Source organism: Impatiens glandulifera, chromosome 7 (assembly GCF_907164915.1).
Source record: "Impatiens glandulifera chromosome 7, dImpGla2.1, whole genome shotgun sequence".
NCBI lineage: Eukaryota > Viridiplantae > Streptophyta > Magnoliopsida > Ericales > Balsaminaceae > Impatiens > Impatiens glandulifera.
In genome coordinates this window covers 45,377,178-45,404,730 of record NC_061868.1, presented here as the reverse complement: position 1 = coordinate 45,404,730, position 27,553 = coordinate 45,377,178, and the positions used below count along the sequence as shown (strand labels likewise).

Genomic DNA, 27,553 nt, shown 5'->3' with positions numbered 1-27,553 from the left:
TTCTTACTAAAACTGTTGGTGGTAGGTTGACAAGGCATATGGTATTATAAAAATTACAGACCCACCAAAATATTGAATAGATGGGCGTAACAATTATTATAAATCGTATATAGTAATATCATGTAACAAGCTTTGAATCAGAATAATATATATATATATATATAAATATATATATGCACAATAAAAAATATAATTTTTTTTATTAACAGTTAAAAAACACAAAAAGGAAAACAAAAGAAAAGAAAAGAAAAGGAAAACATCTTCCCTCTTTGTATGGACAGAAAAATGAAATTCTGAATCTTCGATCGTTGCTCCGTTCATCAAGAGAAGCTGAAATTCGCTATAATTCTTGTACCATGATGATGGTCGAAGATCTCGGCATCGAAGCCAAGGAGGCGTCGGTGCGGGAGGTCGCGAAATTGCTGCCCCTTCCTGAACTGCTGCAGTCCATCGCTTCCATCAAGGCCGATTACATTGCTCGTCAGCAGGTTTCCTGTTTCCGTTAATTCCTCGATCTGTTATTCAGACTGGAAATCGTTAAATGAAATTTCGTAGCCATTGCAGAAGAAAATTGAAGAATTAATATGTTGATCTCGGTGGTAATGCATTGGAAAAATTAAATCAATTTGATAGGGAATAAGTTCACTGATATTTGCTCACATCCAGTAACAAACATTATGCTTAATAATATATACTTGACATTTGGTGGAGGAATTTCATTACTTAAAAATCAAGAGTATTTGGATATCATTAGTGAAGTGAAATAGGGAAATTAACAAATATGGGGAAAACTTAGATGTTATTGAAGCAGCTTGTGTATTTTCTGAAAAGAAGTTCACTAAAATTGACATGCAAGAATTTTTTTATCTGCCTTCAGCATGCTTATTATTATACGTTTGCATTTCAGGCAAATGATGCACAACTCAGTACTATGGTTGCTGAACAGGTACCTAGTTCTTGTTTAGTCAGAGTTTTTTTTTAGTCATAGTTTTTTTTTTTAAAACTATGTGCTGGTGATTGCAGGTTGAACTGGCACAATCTGGGCTTGAATCTCTTTCAATATCACAGAAGACTATAACTCAACTGCGTGAAAACTTTATTTCTATTGAAAAGTATGTCTTACAAAGTGCTCTTGGTCAGTGATAATAATGCATTAGCTGCTTTTCTGGTAGTTCGTTTTGGCTTCCATTCACAATGATATACCTTGCTTGAGTTCAACTGAATGTTGTGTTCTAACCAGACTGTGTCAAGAATGTCAAACGTTGATTGAAAATCATGATCAGATAAAGCTCCTCAGCAATGCAAGAAATAATTTGAACACTACACTTAAGGTGACACTATTTCCCGCCTACCTTCGCATGAGTTTTTAAGACCAGTTCTATATTGTTAATTTCTAGCTTTTTCAAAGATTTCTTAACATTTATGCACTTCAAATTATTCTTGTTTCATGTGCCTTTTGTTGATAGTCTACCATTTTGCTTGTATTTAGGATGTTGAAGGAATGATGTCAATTTCTGTTGAAGCATCTGCAGCACGAGACTCTTTGAGTGATGATAAGGAACTTATTAATACATATGAGGTAGAAATATTCTTATTTGTCAATTTAGGGTCTGCAACACTATTATTGTACTCATAAATTATTAATTTATTATTAAATGGTGTCACCTATTTATATCATTAACTTCTCATAGAGGTTAACAGCCCTTGATGGTAAGAGGAGATTTGCCCTAGCAGCTGTATCTTCTCACGAAGAGGAGGTTGGCAGGCTGAGGTCAGTATTTTTATCATGGTTATGTTTCAGTTGATCATTCAACTAGTGTTATTCTTAAAATATGATACGCTCTCAAGGAGCGTATCATTGATGTTGATCCAAGAACTCTGAGAAGCCTAACTTGAATGCCCTTCCATCTGCTAAAAACTACATGCTTGTCTTTATGAATACTAAAACATAGTGAAATAAGAAAATATATTTTCAATTAAGTGCATTTTATCAGGATGGTAACTTGTGAAACATGTCACTTTTTCTGATATAAAAGACATGCTTGTATTTTTTTCTCCTGTTTATTGTTTTAATAACATTCTTCTATTTAATTTATGTTGACAACATTAGCAATTTACTAATTCAACTCATGGATGATTGAGTCACATGAACACTTATCTTGTGATTGATAAATATGTTCAGTCTATATTTTGAAGACGTGGATCGCACTTGGGAGACATTCGAGAAGAAGTTATGGGGCCATCTTTCCAACTTCTACAAACTTTCCAAAGAAAGGTTTGGTGACAGCTTCCTTTCGCTCTTCATTTTTGTTTATTTGAATTGCTTGAAGCAGTAGTATTCATGATCTATTTTATTATATATTATTTTATTACCAGGGTGTCTCGGCCAGTATTCATGGCCAGTATTCATGGTCTGTTTGATTTGTCTCACATAAAAGAACAGGGACATTGGTTACAACTGTAGGACTTTTATCATAAGGATTAGGTCAACAAGAAAAGAAGATAGAGAGTGCCTAACATGGTATTCTTTATGTGATACCAAGGTGTGCTGTCCAGCTTGGTCACTTGAACATGTTAAGAATGGGATGGAAGACAAAGCACATAAAAATCTGTTGTTGATAGAATAAATGAAAAAGGGAAATGTGTAAGAAAAAAAGCTTGTTTAGCTCAGTGTGGTAGAGTGCAAGGCTCATGACCACAATGCCATGGGTTGGAGCTTTCATGTACATTTAAATAAAAGACAAAAAATGTGTAAGAGAGGCCTCGACCTGATGATAGCCATTGGTAGAGTGAGTTGGAAAAGAAAAAAAAAATGGAACTCTAATATCATATATGTACAATCTTGAGCTTTTGAGAGTGAAAATATGATAATATCATTCAAATGTATGAACTGATTTTTTACATAAGGAATATGTAATATTCATAATACAATGAGAGCAAAAAAGGAATAAATGAGTGAGTTTCAATGATATGAGTGAGTTTCAGTGAGCATAAATAGCAGCCTGCACCTTGGGATGAGGCAGCCTGGTGCGGCAGAACCGAGGAGAGAGGGAAGGCTGAATAACTACACTCGTCCTCAAGTAGGGTAGTAGCTGTTGAAAGTGCCCAACTTGCCACATAGTCCTTCAAAATTTTAATTGAGAAGAGTTTTGATGAGTACGTCAGTCACCTGATTGCATGACCTAATAAATCATTTATTGTGCTCTGATAAATGAAGTGACGATCAATTTCAATGTTATTAGTTCCGTCACGATGAACCTGATTCATTGCAATACTTATATGAGCTGATGTAGAATCTGATAAACTATGAATTAGGATTCAGTAATGTTTAGATCTAGGGCAGGACAGTACCTTAGTAAGAGCTTGAGATTGGATGGGATGAGAAGAGATAAGAAGAGAATTGTGATTGAATTGAGGAGAGAAAGTTATGACTAACCTTAGATTGAAATATTGGTTGAATGCCTTCCATTCTATTGCTGCCTTCTTAATTATTCAATTGCTGTAACTTCTTTTCCCTCTAAGTTTTCCCGCCAAAACCAATTATAGCTGTCCAACCCAACTTTTTTCCCTCCAAGTTTTCCCGCCAAAATCAATTACAGCTGTCCAACCCAACTTCTTTTCCCACCTTTTATTTAACTACTAAAATATAAAATGCTTACTGTTAAAACAGTTTATTTATAAAATAATTGCCGACGATTATACCCGCCAGCTTATTCTAGGACTTACAGCCCTAATTCTCAATTCCTTTCGTATCAGAATCTTGAGCTTTTTAGTGTGAAAGTATGATAATATTATTAGAATTTTGAGCTTTTTAGTGTGAAAGTGATAATATTATTCAAAGAATCAAATGTATGAGCTGATGTTTTAAATAAGGAATATGTGGTATATACATTAATTGAGCAAAAAAAGGAATAAATATGAGTGAATTTCCATGAACATAAATGGCAGCCTGCTGCAGCAGAACCAAGGATGAGAAAGGAAAACAGAACAACTACAATATAGAAACACAAATTTTCTTTTTGGTTATGTAGACTCGGGTTACATTTTGTATGACAATGCTTATATTTACATGCTACATAAAGGTAAGCACATAGTAACATAAATCAACTTAAATTCTTATAATCTAAACTAGATAGCATATTTAAGTCTAATATCCATCTAATATTCTGAGTGTGCACAATGTCAATGAGGTTATCTTTTTTCCTTATTCAATAAGATATTGTATAATCTTTTATTTGTTGGCTCATCTTGGGCTTCAATGATTTCCTGTTTGGCAGCTCTAAAGTATTTCAGGATTCAGGCGCTTTATCTATTTGTGTGTTTCAGTAATTTGGCTTTATTTTGAAAAGGTCCATATCCGCTGTTCGTCAATAAAAGACTGACGGAAGCGCTATGTCGGGGAGGGCCGAGTAACTTTTCATAAAAAGAAACGCTTTATTTTGAATGTTACATCATTTGAAATTTAACTCAACATTACTTTTGATATTTTGAACATCCATTTCTGACTACATGGTTTATGGCTTACTGATCATTTTACCTTCTTGCAGCCCACAGACCCTGGTTCGTGCTCTAAGGTTTGTCAAGTGTACTTTCTTGAAACTTTTGCAATACAGAATATAGACTTGTTTCATTGGGCAGCTGACATTGTTCACCGGGTTATTCAGTTATCTTCTTTTTCATATTTAACTGCAGGGTTGTTGAAATGCAAGAGATCCATGATGAACAACTTGCCGAGGAAGCAGCAGAGGCTGAGGGTGATGGGGCAATTGATGCTATTGCAAATCCCCGTAGGTATGTCAAGTACTTAAACACATTTTATGTTTGATGTCTTCCATTATTCCAGTATCATTTAAGTGTAGCATGGTATTCCTTTCGTCACCTTTCACTAAAACATTAATTTCAATACATTGGACATTTTTTGACATGCAGAAAGGGGACTGCTACATCGGCATCTTCTCGCAATCTTACCTATAAAGCAAAGGTTCAAGGAAAAGGGTACAAGGATAAATGCTACGATCAAATAAGGATGACCATTGAAGAGCGTTTTGATAAACTGTTATCAGAGGTTGATCTTAGTAAAGTTCTCTTTTATTGAAGAATAATATTCATCTAATATCTTTAATAAGAACATGTTTGTTCTATATATTTGAGGCTGCATTTGAGGACCTAAAAGCTGCCCTAGAGGATTCTCGGAAGGTAACATTTCTTTATTTTGTCCAATAGCTTTTCATTTTATGGCTTTGAGTTTATATATTCTTTGTTGTACATATAGGAAGAAGTTCTATTAAGCTTCATGTCCATTTCACTATTTTTTTTGAAAAATGTCAACTTTCATTAGATAAAAGAGCGTAAGAAGTGTTCAATGTTAGAAGCAAATGGGGGAGGGGAGAAAGAAAACAAAACAAAGCAAAAGACAAAACAAGGGGCTAGATGCCGTTAAGATGAAAAAATTATCATCCTGTACAAAATCCCCTCTTCCGAAAAGAGGCAAACGCATGGAGCATAATACCTTTAATTATTTCGGTGCCATAACTCCTCTCTTGGAAGGTTCTGCTGTTCCTTTCTTTCCAGATCGTCCACCACCAGATGAGGGGGATGGACATCCAGTCGTTCGCAATATTATTGATCTTGCCCCAGCTGATCCATTTCTCCCAAAAATTAGAAAGTTTGGGGGGCGCATCCCATTGAATGTTGAGCAAGCTCTGCAAGAGTGTCCACATGTCTTTTGCAAGAACGCAGTGGAGAAGGATGTGATCGATGTCCATTTCACTATTAAAATGAGAGAACTACATTAATTTAAGATGTCAATGCCATGATAGAAAATAGTTTTTCCTAGATTTCAATATCACAATCCAAGGAATTTCTTCACTATACTAAACTTGTAGCTACTGGAATGACCGTCATATGAATTTAGTTTCATAGACATTGTATTTTGTTTTCATGCATGCAAGGTATTATTTTCTATTATTGATGTCAATTGGATTTTATAACATCCTTTGGCGAACAGTTTTTGATGAGATTTAGTTTCCTTTCTTTACTTTCAGATGACAGAAGAGCTTGGGGATTTATATGATTATGTTGCTCCTTGTTTTCCTCCAAGGTTTGATTTCTTTAAGTGCTGGTCTTTAACTGATTCATTAGCTTTTCTTCTCATGATGAGAGATTTTAGTTTGAATACAACTTTGTTTTTTTTAAATGTCCATATATTTAATGAAATGAAGTCGTTTAAGCGAGTTTGAATACAACCTTGTGAGAAATATTTGTCAAATATCTTTTGGAATTTAAGGAAGTTAAAAGGATTGTGATTTGTTAAACTGTTGTCTAATAAATGCAAGGCCGGGAAAAAGATGGACTTGCACAGGATGATTTTTTTTTTTTATCTTATTGGCAACTAACTTGTTTCTGTTTTTGCTTTTTCCCCTAACCCCTCATTTTGTAAAAAACTTGTATGCCGCATTATTTCTTTGTTTAATGAACTATTGGCCTTCTTCAAAAAAAAGAAAATTCAAGGCCAGAAGCTTCTATATATGCCTCAGTCAAAAGACCTATGTTCTTATATAGTTCTTATATAGTTAACTTTCACTAATAATTTGTTGCAGAGAGTGGGTATTTTTCATTTATTTTTCACTCAAAGGATTTTTAGCTCTTGGCTTGGCATATATCTTTCATGGTCTTATGTCCTGCTGGTGTTATTCTTTTTCAATTTGTTGTCCCATTTTTCTTCATGTGTCCGTTATAGGTTTAAGCACTTTTACACAAGTTCATCTCAATTTGTTTTCTTTTGATATTTAAAGAAGGAAACAATTTTGATTGTTATGGACTATAGCACAGTGACTGTTTAATTAATTTCCCCCCGTCTTTTCTTTGCTATTTTGCATGCTTTCAGATACGAGATATTCCAATTCCTGGTAAATCTTTACACGGAAAGGTTCACCCAGTGGCTTAGACTGCTTAGTGATCGGGCTAATGATCTCACAAATATAGAAATTCTAAAGGTACGGGACCTATTCTTGACCTGAAGGGGAATACAGTACTAGGTGAAACTAAATGATTATACATGACATTTTTCGTATATGAGATATATCCTATTTGAAGGAAGATATTAAGGCTAGTTTTGTGCTGTTTGCAACATGTGATCCAGTTGATGATTAATCATCACAAAGTCAATTTTAAAATATTAAAATTATTATTTCAACTCAAATGAGTTTGTGAGTATTACACAATTTTGCAATCTCGCCACATCAAAATACTCTTGATTTTTTTTCTTATTTAGAGGGAATGTTTATATGCTATACTAACAATTGGATTACCTGTGAACTTGATGTTGATGAATACAGCTGATTTTCTTGTTTATCTGCATGCATGAAACAAAGTGTTAATCGAATAATTTTTTTATGTTCCTTGCCCTATCATGTTTGTCTATAAGAAGCCAAATGGTTACTTTCCAATCAAAAGGAAGGATCAATGCAACTATTCTTGCTTCTATATTCTGTCTGTTTAGTTGGGAGGCACCTTGGAAGGATCATAGTAACTCAGGCAATTCTAAATAATAGGATTAAGAATTTTGCTCCATATATAGGTTCAGTCATGTATTGAATTATGTCTAACCACCCTAGAAACATAGGACTATGTTTCCATCTCTCTATTTCACCTTATTAAACATGAACTTTTCAAAATATTTCATGTTTTGAGATGGCATAGTTTCTGAAGCCGCAATTGTTCTTTTCCACTTTGTGTAGTTTTGAATCATACATATTAATTGAGTTTATTTACCAATGAACAGGTGACTGGTTGGGTGGTTGAATACCAAGAGCAGCTTGTTGGTCTAGGGGTTGATGAGTCCTTAGCTGAAGTTTGTTCTGAAAGTGGTGCAATGGATCCCCTCATGAATGCATATGTGGAACGAATGGAAGCTACAACAAGAGTAAGATGACTATGTATTAACTTCATTGTTAACACTACTTTTGCAGAACTGCACATATTGTATATCTTACACTGCCTTTTTCCTTGTCCAGAAATGGTACTTGAATATCCTAGAGAATGATAAAACACAACCCCCCAAATCAACTGAAGATGGGAAGCTGTATACACCTGCTGCGGTTGATTTGTTCAGGATACTGGGTGAACAAGTGCAAATTGTTCGTGAAAATAGTACTGATCTCATGCTGTACAGAATTGCTCTGTCCCTTATTCAGGCAAGCATATCTTTACACGTCTGGCCTTTATTTCAAATCAATGTGACAATTTTTTTCCCTTCAATCTGTAATTCCTTAAACGCGTCTTGTGTTTTCTAAAGTAGTGGTTGGTTACCCCGTTTTTATCTTTCTTTCTATAATATTATTGTAATTTCATTCGTTAGTACACAAAAAAAAAATGAGGTATTTAATCCCTCACTCAAAACACTCTAAAAACCCACACTTTAACATATATATATATATATATATATATATATATATATATATTTTCTTTCTATTTTCTGTTAAATTGTATTAGACCTGATTTATGATTATTTTATTCCAAATGAGTCTTCCCTTTGCATTGGAGTTGTTCAGGTAATGGTTGATTTTCAAGCAGCTGAAAGGAAGACTCTGGAAGAGCCTGCTTCTGACATTGGTCTTGAACCTTTGTGTGCGCTGGTATGTCTAGTCTCTACTTGTCTGGAAAATGATTACATTGGAGTAGCACATGTTTGACATAATTCATTTGCAGATTAACAATAATCTGCGTTGCTATGATCTTGCCATGGAGCTGAGTAACAGTACACTTGAAGCTCTTCCACCGAGCTATTCTGAGCAGGTTACATTGTTCAATATTTTAAAGCACTAATTTAGCTTCTTTACTATTCCACCTAATCAAATATCTGATTCTTGTACAAAGAGACTGAAACAAAGAAGTACTATACTTTTTTATTCATCTGGTCCAATGTCTGATAACATTGTTTGAAATTATGATTTGTTTGAATCATGAAATTATTATTATTTTATGTGGAAAATCAATCTAGGCTTAAGTCTATCTATTCATTTTAAACCATACATTGAATGAAGACTTTGAGCCTATAATTTTGGTTACTTTTGACTTTTCTTTTTTGTTTGATTAGATGTGTTATTCTATATGCAGATTACTTTTGAAGACACTTGCAAGGGCTTCTTGGAGCTTGCGAAGGTAATTAGTTGATAGTCAGCTGGTGGATTTTTATCCCTCTAATTATGAAGGCTTTATTATATCTTCTGAACTCCTGAAAGTTGCTCATATAGATAGATTTTGCATCTCTAAGAAAATTAAGGAAATATTATTCTTTTTTCCTACCTTCATTGTTTGGGTGAAACCATTCCTTGGTACATCTTTTGTAATTTAATTGGCGGATGTAAAATATTGCTTGTAACTTCATATATCTTCTTAATCGATCTTTTGTTGCCATAACTTGACCTATTTAAATGGATACTGGGCAATAGTGTTTGGTGGCCATCCTTTTGTTGGGAAATCTCGATGGAAATCATTAACAATTCTTAACTGGTTGCAGGAAGTTGTCATTCTAACTGTTAATGTAATCTTTGAGGATCCAGGAGTGCAGGAGTTACCTGTCAAACTTTATCAGAAAGGTAAATCAGTTATAAAGTTGAATGGTAATTTCAAGTAAGCACTTGCGTCATGAATAACTGATTAAGGTTTACATTGTCCATATAAAAAAGACTGGGCTGAAGGGCAAGTCACCGAGTATTTTGTTGAAACATTTAGAGATTATTTCGGTGATGTCAAGATGTAAGTTTGTCTATTATCTTGTGTGTCCATCGAATCATCCTGACTTCATAATATTAATCAATCGGCCATAAACATATATTCCCCTTTCCTTACATGTTTTAATCAGGTATATAGAGGAAAGGTCATTTAAGAGATTTGTTGAAGCTTGTCTGGAAGAGACGGTGGTTGTTTATGTTGATCATTTACTCACTCAGGTTATCCTGAAGAAATATTTCTTAGTACATACTATATATCTATTATGATGTCTGATCTTATTTCTAACTTATGAGGTTTTGATATTGTAGAAAAATTATATAAAGGAAGAAACTATAGATCGTATGAGGCTTGATGAAGAAGTTCTTACGGATTTCTTCAGAGAATACATAGCTGTTTCTGTAAGTTGTATCTTTCTCTTTCAAATGCTTTGCACAAAGACTAAAAGAATGAAAACAATAAAAAATTAGTGTCCATATGATATTCTTGCATTTGTTTGATCCCTAGTTCCTAGTTTCAATGGCTAATGAGTTGAGTTGATATGATGCAACAGAAAGTTGAAAACAAGATTAGAATTCTGGGTGACTTGAGAGAGCTTGCTTCTGCTGAGAGCTTGGATACATTCACGCTTATTTACACAAATATACTTGTTCATCAACCAGACTGCCCTGTAAGTTTACTTATTACTCCGTCTTATCAAAATTCCTTTTTTTTTAACCCACCAGGTATCCAAGTGTAAAAGAGTCTTACCCAATACACCAAATGTCTCAAGTTCGATTTCTATTAAGAATGCCCTAAGTTGAAGTGGGGGCACGACTCTATTAACTTAAAAGAAGAAGAAAAGACTTTTATATGGTTTTATTGCAGGCTGAGGTTGTTGAGAAGCTTGTGGGTATGCGAGAAGGCATACCAAAAAAAGATGCAAAGGAGGTAAGGCCCGACGATTCTTTCTTTCTTTTTTCAGAGAAAAAGAAAATTCTTTTGGGCGAGAATAGGGATTTAATTGAAATGGCAGTTGTTATTAATTGTAAAAAGAATATTAAGAAAGTATTATTATGCTGGCAAACAGGTTGTACAGGAGTGCAAGGAGATATTCGAGCATTCTCTGGTGAACGGAAAGCCACCGAAGACAGGTTTTGTCTTTTCAAGAGTGAAGTGCTTAATGCCTAAAGGAGGAGGATCTATTTGGCGGAAAAAGAATTAGTTCATCGCTAAAAGAAACTTGGTATATATATATATATATATGTTTGCCTGGACCATGCATTCGCAATTGAAGCTGAAAAAACGTTTTCTGAATATCACATATGCGGTTGATTAATTAGGGATGATTATTATATGAGATGATGCTAACTATATATAGTATTAATAGTAGAAGCTGACGGGCTAAGAATGTGAGTGTTAAGAAGATTGTCGGATATATTAAGCTGGCAATATGTATGATTTCTTGTAGAGAGACCATAATATAATTAGAATTAAAGTGAATAATGGTAAAAAGAGGTGCATGGTTAAGCTTAAACACATTCATCTTTCAACATTTTTATTTTTAGATTTGAATATTCCAAGTTCAAAGTAAAGTTTGGTCATCAATACAAATTAGGTTTGCCTTTGTTGCCCCCGTCCAGCCTTTGTTGCCCCTCAAGTATTAATCTTGAGAGTGGATGGTTGATTTGTAATCGGGGCTCGGGTTAAATATTTTTAAAATAAATAATAATGATTCTACTTCTCTGTACTTATTAATTTCATCTTTAATTATTTAATTTTAATAAAAGATTGCCATATTTGTAAACTTTATTATTAAAATTCATATTTATCTTTTGTATGTTGGTTCTTTGTAAACTTTATTTTATTTGTTTGCAAAAGTAAATAAATAAATAAATGGGACAGCGAATTTGTCACTTGAACTCGAATCTAATAACTTAGGGTTGGTTCACTTCTTTCTTATTATTCGCTAGAGTAGAAGAATGTAATATATAATTTTGATTTGAAATTATAAGCTATAATTAATTATTAATTGATAATGATGAAATTAATAAAAGTAGATTAATATATTTTATAAATTACAAATAAAAATAAAATAGGAGCAGAGGAATTTATGTTGCATCTAGTTAGAAGGAGATAAATAAAATAATATTATATTGTTTAAAGATATTAATGTATGGATATAGATATATTTATTTTATATAAAATTAAACAAATTATATATAAAATAATTAATAAATATAGTAAATTTAAATATAGTATTTAAATATCTAGAAGGAATATTCCCCTATATTTAAACTCTTAGGGCATCCACAACTGGCACGCAAAACTCATTATGCTTACCATTTTCTTCTCCAAAAATTCGACAAAAGAAATCGTATTATGCGTTTCGGTCGTCTCTCCTCTGGCCAACGCACTACACACTGTTCATCATCACCATTTTGACCATTTTTGAAAAAATGGCACTACACACTGTTCATCATCACCATTTTGACCATTTTTAAAAAAATGGCCCTTAAACTCATTTTTTTCGATATAAACCCGACATAAAAGGATATCCTCATATAGGTTATAGGCTGCGGATCGGACATACATTCTTAATGTAAATATGTATTCGATTTAATTCAAATGGTAAGATGTAGTGAATTATATATTACCCTTCATGTCAATATATAAGTAAAATCTTAGCACTCACCATGCTTATTACATTGAATTAGAAATGACCATTCTCTCAAAGTAATTGAAATATCCATAATTAAAATTTTATCATATTTCTCCACATAAATTAATTGAAATGACCATACAATAAAAAGTTTGTCCTACTTCTTCATATAAAATAATTGAAATGACCATACAATAAAAAGTTTGTCTCATTTCTCCACATAAATTAATTGAAATGACTGTATAATAAAAAGATTGTCCTATTTCTCCACATAAATTAATTGAAATTACTATACAATGAAAATTTTATCTTATTTCTCCACATAAATTAATTGAAATGACCATACAATGAAAAATTTGTCCTACTTCACATAAAATAATTGAAATGATCATACAATAAAAAGTTTGTCCCATTTATCCACATAAATTAATTGAAATGACAGTACAATGAAAAGATTGTCATATTTCTCTACATAAATTAATTTAAATGACTATACAATGAAAATTTTATCTTATTTTTCTACATAAATTAATTGAAATGACCTTACAATGAAAATATATTTTATTTCTCCACATAAATTAATTGAAATGACCATACAATGAAAAACTTGTCATATTTCTCCACATAAATGAATTGAAATGACCATACAATGAAAAGTTTGTCATATTTCTCAACATAAATTAATTAAAATGACCATACAATAAAAAGTTTGTCATATTACTTCACTCAAATTAATTGAAATGACCATACACTTAAAAATTGGTCTCATTTCTCCACTCAAATTAATTAAAATGGCTATATTACCATCTTATTGCAATTACACTACTATAAATACATACCTCCTGAAATTGTTAAATCATTCATAACTTATCACATATATTTTCCACAAGTCTCCATGATGAATTTCAACATTATTGATTCATCATCATAACCTTCTTTAGATGATGATAATATAATGATTCAACAAAGACAACCAAATTTATGTCGTTTTCACAAAAATAACTACATGATCATCCAACAACTTTTTGAACTTTGTAATGCATTAATCGATCATCTGTAAGAAGAGTACACCAATTCTGAGAAATAATACATTGTTTATATTATGTGTGCGTGTACCAAGTGTTTTTTTTATTAATAATGTTTGTTTTAATATAATGTGCGTTTATTTAAATATATTATTGAATTATTTTGTTGTTTATGAATTGTTGATATATAATTAATTTTATTTTAATTTTATTAAATTAACGAGAAAATATTAGAGTTAAATATGTAAAGTTGATAAATATATAGATAATATTAATAATGTTAAAAAGTTAGTGTAAAAAAATAATATTCATATTCTTTGAGTTTGGAAACGAGTTTTTGAGTTGGAGATGAATTACTTTGATGTAACGATTTATTGTATTTTGGGTTTGATAACAAGTTTGTGGGTTGAGGATGATTTTAGAAAAAAAAAAAAAAAAAAAAATTCTTATGTAAACATTGTTTCGGGTTTAAATATGGCCGGATCTATGACGGGTCAATACCCTGTAAAGACGGATTCGGACCCAACTAACATAAAGTTAATTTATAATTAGGTTACGTTTCAAATTCAGCTTTCTCCTTCTCTTCCGTTCATTTTACAACGTCTCCAATCCAAGGTCTCACTCCGACAGCAGGCGGCGCTGCTCTCACGACCGACCGAACGAACGAACGACCACCGACTCCTTTTGATTTAAGGTTAGTTTTACTGGGTTTGTTCCATTTACGCTTTATCTCGTTTGCAAATTCATCACGTTATAACACTTTTGGTGATTTCTGCATTAGAGAAAGCGGAAGATTATTTTTTGTAAGTGAGATGTTTGATTTTATTGTTTATCTCTCTTATCACCTACTCCTGCTATACCTATTTGATGAAATCTGAACTGATTTTCTTGGAAGGGAGCTGACTATTTTCTTATGCAGTTGCTCTTTCAACTCGGATAACTATCACCATGAATTTTCCTGCTGATGATGATGAGAACGGCGAAATCTTTCTGGACGATAGTGATGTCCTTCACGAATTCACCGTTGACGATGAAGGTCTATCATCTTGTGGCATACTACTAAAATTTGGGAACTTACTTATTCTTGTATATTGATAGTTTTCTTGTGATTGTTATGTCTATTATTGTTTGTAGATCTTCCTGATGTAGATGAGGAAGGATTAGGGTCTGATGGTGAAGCTTCTGGTACATACCTATGATTCGTGTTTTCTGTTGTGTTTTCAATTGTATCGTTTTATTCTTTCATGTATCTTACTATTGTCTTTTCACTTCAGATGAAGAAGATGACTCCATGCACATATTTACAGGACATACTGGTAATAAAAGCCTTCAAATTTAATTATGACCTAAATGTTGTTCATTAGTTAACATTTATGTAGTTTTCCATTCTCGTGTATGTGTTCATGTATCCAGAAGTATTGAGATACATCTCAATTGAAATGCTTAAACTGCTTTGTTAAGTCAAGCCCTTAAGTAAATTTCAGAATAAATGGAAGCCTTAACCCCAAGATGTTTTCATTGTTTTCCCAAGCTGTAATTTTTAACCATTTTGTTGTTGTTTTGTCTACAGGTGAACTTTATACAGTTGCGTGCAGTCCAACAGACGCCGCACTAGTGGCAACTGGTGGTGGGGATGATAAAGGATTTTTTTGGAAGATTGGTCAAGGAGACTGGGCGTCTGAGCTATCAGGTTTTTTCACAAGGAAAAAAAATACTTTAATCGATTTTCTTCTCATTTTTTTAGTTTATGCTTGATTTAGCTTGCTGATATTCTGTTTCCTAATTGGTTTTAGGTCACAAAGATTCTATATCTGATTTAGCATTTAGCCACGATGGTAAGTTGCTTGCATCTGGCAGCTTTGATGGACTTGTTCAAATCTGGGATGTAAATGCTTCCAGTCTCAATCGTGTTCTTGAAGGCCCTGGAGGCGTTGAGGTAGGTTATATACATTGACTGATGTAATTCTTTGGATATTCACATCATTTTCAAAGTCAAGACTGTCAATTTTTATTTTTCTCTCGTTTTAGTGGATCAAATGGCATCCAAGAGGACATTTGATTTTGGCTGGTTCAGGAGATGCAACTGTTTGGATTTGGAATGCTGATAATGCTGCATGTCTTAATGTACTTTCAGGCCATAGTGATACAGTGACCTGTGGTGATTTCACCCCAGATGGTAAAACATATCATCCTTCAACTGAAAAATGGAAATATTTCTCAAATTGGGAGATTTCTAGATAAAGAGTAATGTTTTCTTTCTGTGTTGTTGAATTTGCTTCAGGTAAAACCATATGTACTGGTTCTGATGACAATACACTGAGAATATGGAACCCAAAAACCGGTGAAAATGTTCATGTCGTTCAAGGTAAATAGTAGATTCATTTGAAGAGGCTTGGAGTTTGTTTAATGTAGTCGATTTTTTAAATCCATTTTTTTGGGGAAAAAACCTTGTTTGGTGAAAACTTGGATTGTTTGGGACTATTTATTTTAAATGACTAAAATATTGTTTGTATTTAATACTTTAAAATGTTATAAAAATAATGTAAGGGTATTTTAGTCGAGGATTTGAATAAGTTGGTTGATGAAGTAATTAATAATGGGATAAGGTGTTATTTGGATTAAATATCCAACCCTTCTTCAAACAAGCCCAATGTTCATAAGAGAGCTTTAGATAAAGCTCTATATTTTTATTTGACACCTTTTTTGTAGGTTACCCGTACCATACTCAAGGATTGACATGCTTAGCAATAAGCTCTGATTCTTCCCTTGCTATTACTGGTTCAAAAGACAGCGCTGCCCACATAGTAAATATAACAACTGGAAAGGTCTGATAACCTTTCTATATTTATCCTTCTTTCTTTTTTCTGAATTTGATACTTTGTGTTTCTCTCATTTTATGCTACACATTATTTCCTCTATTATATGTTTTTATGAAAAAAAAGAAGAGTAAAAAAAAGATAAATCACCTCATGAATTTGTAAGGCGATCAAGTTGTCACCCCATAAGCTTTATAATTGAATCAAATCCATATTGTTGTTAAGATGTGACCATTTGAATATCATTTTGGTCCTTTGTGATATCATTTTTATATTTTGTTAGATTCATTCCAAAGCACATATTTCAAAGATGACATAATTACATTTGTTATTCTTGGGGGCGTTGACAAATTTGTTTCCTTTTTATTTAACATTTAGTCCATGAAAACACATGTTTTTCTGTTGTTGCTGTGAGAGTTAGTTTATTTGTAAATGTTATGTTGATGTATATCCTTAAAGAGATGCAACAAAGTTAACTTATTTTTCATATGCAGGTTGTTAGTTCCCTAAAAGAGCATACAGATTCAATTGAATGCATTGGACTAGCTCCGAGGTACTAAATCTCTTAGCCATTCTCTACATTGCTGTTGTCGTTACTTGAATCTTACAGAAACAAAAAATTGAAATTTATTTGTTCCCGTCTCATATTTCATTTGAAATGCCAACAATTTACCTCAATTGTGTTTTGTTATCACACTGTAGAAACAATGAAAAACCCATTATCGCACATCTTTTCAACAATTAAATCATACTTTTCATCAATAAATGCAATTACTTTAGTTTTGTAAAATTTCTAATACAAAATGATATTTTAGTAATGTAATCTAAATAATCCACTGGTTTGGTAGTGTACCATGGGCAGCAACTGGAGGTTTGGATAAGAAGCTAATCATATGGGATCTTCAACACTCTTCTTCCCGTTGCGTATGTGAGCACGAGGTACACATTTTAACATGATTGAAAATATTTTTAAATTTTATTTTCTAAGGTATTTGTTTGCTCAACCATTATCCTACTGGCCTAAAAACAGTCGTGTTTAACTTGTCTTAGGATGGTGTAACGTGCTTGAAATGGATAGGAGTGTCGAAATACGTGGCCACAGGAACAGTAGACGGGAAAGTGCAGTTGTGGGATAGTCTATCTGGAATTTGTGTAAGAACCTTCCGAGGGCATAATGATGCTATTCAGTCTCTCGCAGTTTCTTCTGATGGAGAATTCCTCGTCTCAGCTTCAAGCGATGGAACCGCTCGAGTCTTTGAGATTGCAGAGTTTCGATAAATTCTCTGTTTTTTCAATATACGTGTTCTTTTTCACATATTTAAGACTTGCTTTTATTATTTATTTAATTCAGGGAAAAAAATGGAATTTGGAGTGTAAATTTTGTGTTTTGAGCTTACCATTATTTTGCATGTAACTTCTACTATTTTTTGTTTTAGGATTTGACATTATCCAGTTTATTTGAATTTTTTGCTTGTTCTATTTACTATATAGATTTGTTATAGGTCAGATTTTTTAGATCAGATTTTTTACAAACATCACTTGGATTTTAACTAACTATAATAATTCATCAAAAATATATACTAAAACAGCATATTTCATATCCCAAATTGGCTATTAAATAGGACTGATTACAGTTTTTTGCTCATATTTGGGATATTTTTTCTCTAAAATAAAAGATCAATTATGTATTTCTTGGTGTAAATTTAATAATTTATCCAAATTTTTCCAATGAAAGAAGTAGTCAATTTATGACAAAGAAATCAAAACCCATTTGGCTTAGAAAATAGAAGTGCATTTAAATTTCTTTCTCATGAAGCTAAAGACCATTATTTTCAAACTTATCATTATTAATCAATAGTACTTTTATTTATTTATTTATTATTATTATTTTTTCATCATTTATACTGCATTTTGTTCAAATAGGAGTGTTGGGTAATTAAATATGAAATATTTAGTCTCTTACATAACATTATTTATAATTGAAAATGTTACCGATGAACTAGTTTATCCGTAAATATATTTGATCTCTTAATAACGACTTTGGTTATCTTTTATCCTATATGTTTTATCATTATATCTATATAGAATTTGACTATCTAATACCAATTTTAATATTAAAAAAAGTAAAAGTAATAATAATTCTCCATAACTTTACTATATGAATAATGCATACTATTAAATACTTAAATTAATAAGCTATTTAATTATTATTATTATAAAAATAAAAATAAAAAGGTTATCTTAACGGAGGAGACAGACAACAAATGGAAAAAGCGCTAATTCTTCATACATAAGCAAAAGCTTCTCCTGTCGTTTGCAGAAGATTACGCGTTCTATCGTCGTCTCGAGCAGGTATATTTCTTCTTCAATAATTGGGTTGATCATCGATATAAATCTTTGATTTATTGATTGATTGATTGATTCGATCATCTTCTTTTCCAGATCAGTCTCGATTTCTTCTAGGCTAGACGCTTTTGATCGTGTTTTACAGTTGAGGATAAGAACATGTCGATGCTGGATTCATTCTTCAATAAGGGTTTTAGAGCTGCCAAATGGTAAGTTCTCTCTAATTTAGGGTTAATAAAACACTGATCTTGTTCATGTTCACTGTTTTTTTCTTCTTTTAAAGCTTTAGTATTGTTCATTGTATTCATATCTCATGCTTATTGTACTGTTTATGCAGTAAAACCCTTCTGAAACTTTCAATTCCACGAATTAAATTGCTGAGGAATCGGAGGGAGATTCAGATAAAGCAAATGCGGAAAGATATCGCCAAGCTTCTTGAAACCGGTCAAGAAGCAACTGCCCGTATCAGGGTAAAAAGTCTGATTGATCTTCTTCTGGTTGTTTTGAAAACCCTTCCTTTGTTTGATGATTTGATGTTCTAAGTTGGTTTACAGGTAGAGCACATTATAAGAGAAGAGAAAATGATGGCTGCACAGGAAATTGTTGAATTATTCTGTGAACTTATCAGTGTTCGTCTTCCTATTATTGAAGCACAGAGGTTTGTTTCCTTAATTCCCTGTAGAAACTTGAAAGAAGAACACGAATGAGTTATCTAAAACTTGGATATGTTTGCTTGATCAGAGAATGTCCATTAGACTTGAAAGAAGCAATTTCCAGTGTCTGTTTTGCTGCACCGAGATGCGCAGATCTTCCAGAATTGCAGCAGGTTCAAATGATGTTTGTTTCCAAATACGGTAAAGAGTTTGTTGCTGCTGCAACCGAGCTTATGCCAGAATGTGGTGTTAACCGCCAGGTTTAATTCTTTGATTTCTGCATCATCACTAACTCTAAAAAAGAAATTCTCACTGAAATTCTCATCCTTGACTGCAGATTATAGAATTGTTATCGATTCGTGCTCCTGAACCTGATGTGAAGTTGAAGCTTCTGAAGGAAATAGCAGAAGAGTATGAGGTAGAATGGGATCCAGCTGCCTCGGAAACTGAATTCTTGAAGCCCCATGAAGATTTGCTGGTGAGTCTGTCTATTCATTTAACCTAACTGCATCAAAATTATCTGCCTAACATTAATGCCTGATTTAGTATATGTTTATCTCTAACTTATCAAAACATTTCTATGTTTGGATGTGTATTTCTGGAGTTATAATTATAATTCCAATTTTATGCAATCATGAAGAAATCATGGAATTGTAATTCCAAAGTGGAAAATGATGAACTTGAAACATAAATTTCGTATACATTCAATTCCAAATACTTATTTTAAGTCATTAAACAAAAATAAAAAATCAGAATTTGACCCCATTTCGAATTCTATTGCCAGTTCCGCCTGAACCAATCTACTGAAAATTTCTGGATCACAATCCATAAAATTTAAGGGAAAAAAACACTTGATTATTTTAGTTTTGTGATATTTCAGTGTTATTGTGATTGTGTGACAAATAGTTTTATTTTGTTCTTCCTATGACAGAATGGACCGACACAATTTGTCAGTGGCTCTAAGCTGCCTCTTCCCAAGGAAAAACACGACGAAACAGTGTTTTCCACAATAGAAAAGGCTCCAAGCAAAAATTTTGATTTGGAGGACGTTGGCTTTGATGAATTGTGTTTTCCTGAAGTTCCAAAGGCATCAATAGTACGGCCAACTGTAGGCAAGCCTTCTGTTCCTGAAATGCTTCCATTCCCACAAGCACCATTTCTTGATGCTGATCAATTGGATTCTCCTTCGGAGAAAATGAAATCGGAAACTAATGTTGTGGAAGATAAGCAATTTCTTCCATTCATGTCTCCTCCATCTCTATCATCCTCTTCATTTCCCACCAAACCTACCGAATCAGATCATCCACCACCACCAACCACAACTACGAAAACAACTACTACGATTTCAAAGACGAAAAGCAGAATCGCTGAAACCGCTATAGATTTACAGGATGTGTTGGCTGCTGCACAGGCTGCAGCCGATTCAGCTGAGCGTGCAGCTGCTGCTGCTCGGTCAGCTGCTAGCCTTGCCCAGGTCAGAATTAGCGAACTTGTCAAAAGAAGGGATGATGACGATGAAGACGACGAAGAAAATCCTTTTCATGTGAATTCTTCTCCGTCTGGCGAAACAGATAATAATGATAAAAAGAAGCCATATTTGGATCATGAGAATTCTTTGGGAAGTTCGAGTACAGTTTCAGATTCTTCGAGCCCACATCTATATAACGAGAATAATAAGCTGCTGGGACGCAATGATTCTAGCCTTCCATCCTTCGACGACCCTAACCCTAGGGAGGAGTTTAGCTCACTCGATAACATTGCTCCTTTTCATCATCATCAGCAACCTCAGAGGGTGAATTCCATTGACGAAGAACAGTTCTCTTATCCAAACTTGTTTGTGTCACCGGGTCCTAATGTCCACAACCATCATTAGCATTGAGAGTCTCTCATGTTATCTCAACTTTGTGTGTTTGTAATTTGGTACAAGGAAAAGAAGCTGCTGATAGATTTTATTTCAGTTAAGATATGTTTTATTATGTTTGAAGAATGCTTATGCACTTTTGTGCAGTTAAGTAAGAACACATATTTGAAACTTATTATATCAATTATAAAATTTGTTCATTTGAAGTGGTCAATTAACTCATAATAATGCAATTGAACAGCTTTTGTTGATTGAACAGCTTTTGTTGAAAGTTTTTGAGCAGTATTCACTTATAAATATATTGGATATCTATGAATAAGTTATTATGTTAATCATCCCTAAGTAATAATAGTACTTGAGCATCTGAAAATTACCAATGAACCAAACTAAGATATAGAATGTTAGTTTTCAATCAAAGCTGCCTCATATAAGTTTTCTTGCATACATAATGGCTTAAACCGGCACAACCAACCGATCTCACCCCGTGAACCGTAACAATAAGTTGTCTTACAAACTCATATGCACAAATCTAAATAAATACCATTACAACAATGCTTGAACAAAGCCTTTGGTGAAGATATCGATAACCATAACCAGCAAGCGCCATATGACAGAACAAAAGATTAAGAGAAATGGCAAATTGATAAAAACTTATATTACCAAAAAAGGAAAGAAAAAAGACAGTTCCAAGTAATTCCTCTTTTGACATCTTTTACACGGCGGTGTCATCGCGGTCCAGATAATTCGACGGCATGCAGATTCTCCGTTGAGTCTACTATCCAGTCAGAACCGGGATGAGGTGAAAGTTCAACCTCCTGTCTAAGAACTTCCACCTTTTGCCACTCGTCCCATTTCTCTGCAAGACCGTCTCCTTCTAGCATTCTTACTACTTCAGACATCTTTGGTCTATCCATTGGCGACCCTTGTGTGCAAAGCAAAGCAACTTGGATTAGCTGCTCTACTTCAGACTCGACATAGTTAGTCTGAAGATCGGGATCCACAAGCATTTCAAGCTTCTTCTCCTTCAACAGCCCTTTCACCTGAAAAATATCAAAAAGGAGATGGATGGGAAAAGAAGAAAGCTAATCCATATGAGGATCTAATATACATCATACCCAATCAAGTAACATGACATCATCATCATTTGCAAGACGGGCAAGATCAAATGCCCTCTGTCCTGTTATTAGCTCAAGAAGCATGATTCCATAACCGAATACGTCAGTTTTCTCTGACGATTTTCCTGTGGAGAGGTACTCGGGAGCAATATGACCTATTGTGCCACGGACAGCAGTTGTAACGTGAGTGTCTTTGTAATCCATGAGTTTAGCCAACCCGAAATCACCAACAACTGCCTCGAATTCTTCATCCAATAGGATATTTGCGGCTTTTACATCACGATGTATAATCTTTGGGTCGCAATGATCGTGCAAATACGATAGACCTCTCGCAGATCCCAAAGCAATTCGCTTCCTTGTTGGCCAGTCGAGAGGTGGTTCATTTGGAGGCCGTTCTAATATGATTGGAAGATTTCAGTTAAATTGGAATAAAATTGAGAGAAGATATAGAATATACACTTATAAATACACTTAGGTCTTGCTTGAAGGGTATTTTGGACAAAAACCCTTAAAGCAATATCAATCAAATTATTCAAATCCTTACCTAAACATTAAATACAAAGAGTATTTTAATGATTTAACCTAGAAAAGTATTTCCTTCTTCAGTCAATAATCAAATTTTTTTTCATAAAACAAGATTTCTTTTCTTTTATTCATTTAACCCTACATCAAACAAGCTCTTAATGTTTTCTGTATCCGGATCCAGACAAGAAGGAAACTTTCAATAAATTTCTGATGAATTTGTTTCCAAATCTGACTGAAAAAACGTTTCAATACCTCTTAAACAAGATGCAACACTTCCATTTGCCATATACGGGTATACAAGAAGACGCTCTGTTGGCGTCATACAGAAACCACGCAGTCGAAGGAGATTACGATGAACAGCCATGCTGATCATCTCAACTTCAGTCTGAAACTGCAATTCCCCGCCAGGAGTCCGCTCCTCCTTCAGTCTTTTTACAGCAACCAAAGACCCATCCGCTAATCTTCCTTTGTAAACTTTTCCAAATCCACCTCTACCAAGAATGTTTTTATTGCTAAAACTGTCTGTCGCAACTTGCAGTTCTCGAAGGGAGAAACGTTTAAGCTGACCTAGGTGAACTTCAGGATCCTCCTCAGCTAGAAAAACAAGTAAGAGTAAGCTATATATAAAGTCATCAAAGGAAAACAGAGAAACTCTAGATCCTACTAACCAGGAACGTCGAAGAAAAATTCCAGTGGTTTTCGACGGCGCCACCAAGCAAATGCAATTGCAGGGGCGGCAAACAGTAAAGCAGCACCAGCAGCAACCCCTCCAGCTATTGCACCAGTTGCACTATAACCTCCTGAGTTTTAGAAGATATATCAAACTAATGTCCAATAGAATCCACCACAATTAAAATACCTAAATAGAATTAGATCATTCAAATCATTACCAGGGGATGCAATTGGAGGGAGCGAGACAAATGGAGGTGGTGGAGAAAATGGAGGTGAACCCGGGCATGGGTGTCCAGTAACAGGGCCACAAAGATCCAGATTATTCGCAAAACTGTGAATTGGAAACCAGTAACTCAGAATCACCATTGGGTATTATGCCATAACAAAAGAGAGATGAAGAACATGAAGAGCTTGTTTGAAGAAAAGTGGATACTTGGGTTAAATGACTAAAATATACTTTGTATTTAATATTTTAAAATGTTGTAACAAAATAAAGGGTATTTTAGTTGATGATTGAATGATGAGGGGATGCGGGGTTACCCTTCAGTAAACAAGGGCGGAAAAACTGAATGTACAGACATCATACCTTATGGGCGTAAATAGTGAGAAAGAACCATTATCCGGTACAGCTCCAGATAGACGATTGTTTGATAGATCCCTGAGTGACAGACAACAACACAGAAGGGATAAATTTGTATGTTTTTTTCTATGAAAGTTAAATATGCTTTGTTAGTTTGAAGATACTTACAAGACTTGTAATGAGGAGATATTGGTCAATGACATAGGAATAGGACCCGTTAAGCTGTTGTTGTTAAGCCGCCTAATAAAAACATGGTAAACAAAAACACTCGTATACGTTAAATATCGACCATAAGTATTGATTAAGAAGTAAAAAATGAAATGAATAGAAGATGGTAAGGCAGACAGTACATACAGGAATCTTAGTTTTGACAATGTCCCCAAAGAATCTGGAATGGGTCCAGTAAAGCTATTCAAATAGAGGTCCAGGCTGACCAGGTTAGTTAGATTTCCAAGATCATTTGGAACAAACCCACTTATATTATTACTGTATAGTTCCCTGAAATGAAAACCTAATCAATGGTTAGCCGTGTGTAATGAGTTTATCAAACCATACGTTTAAAAAAGAAACAGTACTTACAAATACTGGAGATTAGTGAGAAGACCGAGCTGTGGAACCAACTGACCAGACAAAGCCGCATTCCCCAGATCACTGGAAAAATTGTAGGAAAAATGACTCATTCACCATTTTTATTGCGAATTCAATATGAAAATTTCAGGCTGTGCTTACACTCTTATAACACTATTGTCATTGTTGCAAGTAACATGAAACCAAGTGCAGGGATTGACAAGAGTAGGATCCCAACTTTGCAGCACATTATTAGGATCTTCTAAGTTAGTTCTTAAGCTGTGCAATGCATCACCTGCAGCCAAAATCCACCAAAGGTTGACTGATATATGCAACAGCTTAAATTATACATCTCCATCAAAGACTATGTACAAGATGTGAATAACATACACAAACAGTCAGCTTATTGAAGATGTATGCCAAAAAAGGTACATGGGGATCACTTTACTCTTTATTAACAGCTATTAATGAAGAGTAAAGTGGACTATTAAGATAACAATTGCTAATTTAGCCGTTTGTTATATTCACAAAATCGATTTTACTAAGCCGATTCATCAAATTTCAAAAAGATTAAAACATTTTTAAGCTGAGAAACAGCAATTTACCCATACATTGTACAATTTTATACTGTTTAAATTCCATAAAGCAATCTGACAACCTAGAAATGCTTACTTCCCATAAAAGGATAGTGAAATATATAACAGTTTAGATCAACAACTAGTAAAGAAGAAGAGATTAAAAAAATAGTTAAATAACAAACCTTCCATGTTAGCTAAAATGAACCTCAGTGGATAAACCGCAAGGATCAGCCATAAAAGAGCTGATTTCATCACTTCCTTCTTCATCAATATCTCGCAGAAATGAATCCCCTACTTCTTGCGATTTATCCAGTCATCTTCTTCAGATCCAAAATGAAAGAACGATTATGAAGCTCATTCTAATAGAACAGAAAGACCTCACCCTGTCATTATCCAAGTCTCCACCATTCTCGTCAAGAACACAGTCGACAAACCCAGAATCAAAAGCCGATCTTAGCAGAAGAAACACCAAAAGGTAAAGAGAAAAGGGGTGAAAATAAACACTCTTGGGAAAATATATTTCACACCCAATAACCCTACTTGTGAAAGAAAGAACCTTTTATCTTCCCTGCAAGCTTTTTCACCACAATACTGAAAACACACTCTACTCTCTCTCTACTCTCTACTCTCTCTCTATAAATGTAAACTTCACACAGTCTCGCAGTTGCAGAGCGTGTTATCTTTTTCGGGTGCGTGCAGTACTTGAGAGCTGCCCGGACCGGTGGGGCTTTGCCCGGGATGCTGCCCGAACTAGCTCGGTCAAAACGAACTGGAGACTGCGGCTTGTTTGGTTTCCATTTTTTTCTAATGCTGGATGATATTAAATACAGACTATTTTTTTTTTTTTACAATAAATGCTGTTTTGTAAAGTAGTCTTTTTTATGTAAACAGCACTAGGACGTCGTAGGCCCCTAGATTTTCTTAAATTGTGTAAACTAGGATCTAAAGTATTATGTTATATTCAAATTGGGATATAAAGTTTTATATTCAATACACTTGGTTCTTTCTTTGTTTTTTTTCATTTTTCAGAAATAGAATGGTACTTTTAAGAAAATGAAAAAAGAAGTGGCATTTTACCATCAAATATTATTAATAAAACTCATTTGTTAAAATATAAAAACTCGAGTAAGTTAGTATCTCATTTGAAATAACTTTTGAAAAGTAATTGATTCGTAACCGATGTAATAATATAAATTGGTTAATTTGATGTCGAAAACAAAATTCACTAACCAAACCACTTATCCAATGTTTTTCAAACCGAACCATTTGGTATTTGGTATATTTAGTAGTCTAATTATTTAACTATACACTTTATAATACAACTAGAATAGTATGAATATAATAAATAAGTAAATAATATTTTTTTTAAACTCTTGTTGATGGACAATTGTCTCTTATATAAAAAAATAAAATAAAAAAGGTTATAGGTATATCTTTTAAAATTATTCATTTTTTATAAAATGTTATAACTTCATATAATTTATAATTGGTGATGATAGATATGACAAAATTTAATAATTAAAATATATAATTTCTTTAACTTTAGCATAAATATTAAATTTAGCATAATTGAATTATTTTCTAATATATAGAGTTGAAAAAATAAAACAAAAACAAATACTCTAATTTTGGAAGTAGGCATCTAAGAGAGTACTTAGTTTGGTTTTGGATTAATTTTAAATAAATATTTAAATAAAAGTTGGTTATCTTTTATGTATAATTGTTTGTGAGATTAATATGATATTTTTTTAAATTAAATCTGAATAATACACTCTTATATAATTGTATTTAATATTTAAAATATTATAAGAAATTATTAAAATATGGAATATTAATTTAGTGAAAAATTATTTAAGAATATAAAATTGATAAATAATTTGAAACAGGGTTTAATTATGATCTGCGAAGATATATTGGGAGGCGGAAAGTGACGTGACGGTAAACCCTCGATTTAGGGGTGGCGATGGGCCCCACGCCTTCAAAGATCCTCTACAATACAAAATCATCAATTATGCCCCTCTATTTCTGTCAAGGATCCCATTTCACACTTTTATTTCCATTCTTCTTAATTCGCCCCTTTTATTTTCCAATTTTGGTCAAACCGGACCCTCTAAATTCTTGCTTGTTACTTGGCTTTCCCACGAAAAATAAATGATATTTGTTCAATTTAAAAAAAAAAGTAATTTTTATGTTAAAACTTTTAAATAATCTTACATTCTCATTACTTAATTATAGTATACTAACCTATACAAATAATTTAAATATAAGAGTTTTAAAATTATAAATTCAATTCACACTTAAAATATTTTTAAATTAAAATGAATATCATAATGGTAAGATTATAAATTTTTTATGTAAAAAAACTTAAATTATAATACATATTTTATTTTATTTTTGTGAAAAAGTATGTCTTAATCTAATAAAGAACGTACCATTTTAAAA

General features: G+C 33.2%; 4 protein-coding genes across 5 annotated transcripts; 3 read left to right on the top strand and 1 right to left on the bottom strand.

The window, feature by feature from the left end:
* The first annotated feature begins 247 nt into the window (after positions 1-247).
* Positions 248-11,277, top strand: LOC124944697 (exocyst complex component SEC6-like). The gene is made up of 25 exons (XM_047485023.1): positions 248-488; positions 908-946; positions 1,024-1,112; positions 1,241-1,331; positions 1,490-1,579; positions 1,692-1,771; positions 2,183-2,275; positions 4,548-4,574; positions 4,693-4,791; positions 4,930-5,065; positions 5,152-5,196; positions 6,045-6,100; positions 6,887-6,995; positions 7,784-7,924; positions 8,016-8,195; positions 8,553-8,636; positions 8,710-8,796; positions 9,118-9,162; positions 9,521-9,599; positions 9,690-9,759; positions 9,866-9,953; positions 10,044-10,133; positions 10,286-10,402; positions 10,600-10,662; positions 10,802-11,277. Exons 1-25 carry the CDS (start codon positions 357-359, stop codon positions 10,934-10,936), a joined length of 2,265 nt encoding a protein of 754 aa, XP_047340979.1. The 5' UTR covers positions 248-356; the 3' UTR covers positions 10,937-11,277.
* A 2,668-nt stretch (positions 11,278-13,945) lies between these two features.
* On the top strand, positions 13,946-17,713 carry LOC124945006 (angio-associated migratory cell protein). The gene is made up of 12 exons (XM_047485366.1): positions 13,946-14,092; positions 14,318-14,434; positions 14,533-14,583; positions 14,673-14,714; positions 14,969-15,088; positions 15,192-15,334; positions 15,427-15,574; positions 15,680-15,763; positions 16,108-16,223; positions 16,709-16,767; positions 17,063-17,153; positions 17,265-17,713. Exons 2-12 carry the CDS (start codon positions 14,347-14,349, stop codon positions 17,490-17,492), a joined length of 1,170 nt encoding a protein of 389 aa, XP_047341322.1. The 5' UTR covers positions 13,946-14,092; positions 14,318-14,346; the 3' UTR covers positions 17,493-17,713.
* A 747-nt stretch (positions 17,714-18,460) lies between these two features.
* Positions 18,461-21,206, top strand: LOC124945893 (IST1 homolog). Its single transcript, XM_047486413.1, has 7 exons — positions 18,461-18,566; positions 18,657-18,769; positions 18,898-19,030; positions 19,115-19,218; positions 19,302-19,473; positions 19,551-19,691; positions 20,145-21,206. The coding sequence occupies exons 2-7, from the start codon at positions 18,720-18,722 to the stop codon at positions 21,084-21,086; spliced, it is 1,542 nt and encodes a 513-aa protein (XP_047342369.1). The 5' UTR covers positions 18,461-18,566; positions 18,657-18,719; the 3' UTR covers positions 21,087-21,206.
* A 291-nt stretch (positions 21,207-21,497) lies between these two features.
* LOC124944632 (somatic embryogenesis receptor kinase 1) lies at positions 21,498-25,796 on the bottom strand. 2 transcript variants are annotated; one of them, XM_047484936.1, is made up of 11 exons: positions 25,294-25,793; positions 24,696-24,828; positions 24,546-24,617; positions 24,321-24,464; positions 24,135-24,206; positions 23,973-24,044; positions 23,605-23,717; positions 23,383-23,514; positions 22,967-23,308; positions 22,190-22,584; positions 21,498-22,114 (listed from the first exon to the last, which is right to left on the bottom strand). In XM_047484936.1, exons 1-11 carry the CDS (start codon positions 25,376-25,378, stop codon positions 21,800-21,802), a joined length of 1,875 nt encoding a protein of 624 aa, XP_047340892.1. In that variant the 5' UTR covers positions 25,379-25,793; the 3' UTR covers positions 21,498-21,799. The 2 variants fall into 2 exon arrangements, with proteins under 2 accessions (XP_047340892.1, XP_047340891.1); XM_047484935.1 differs by having other exon boundaries at positions 24,135-24,464; positions 25,294-25,796.
* Positions 25,797-27,553: the final 1,757 nt, after the last annotated feature.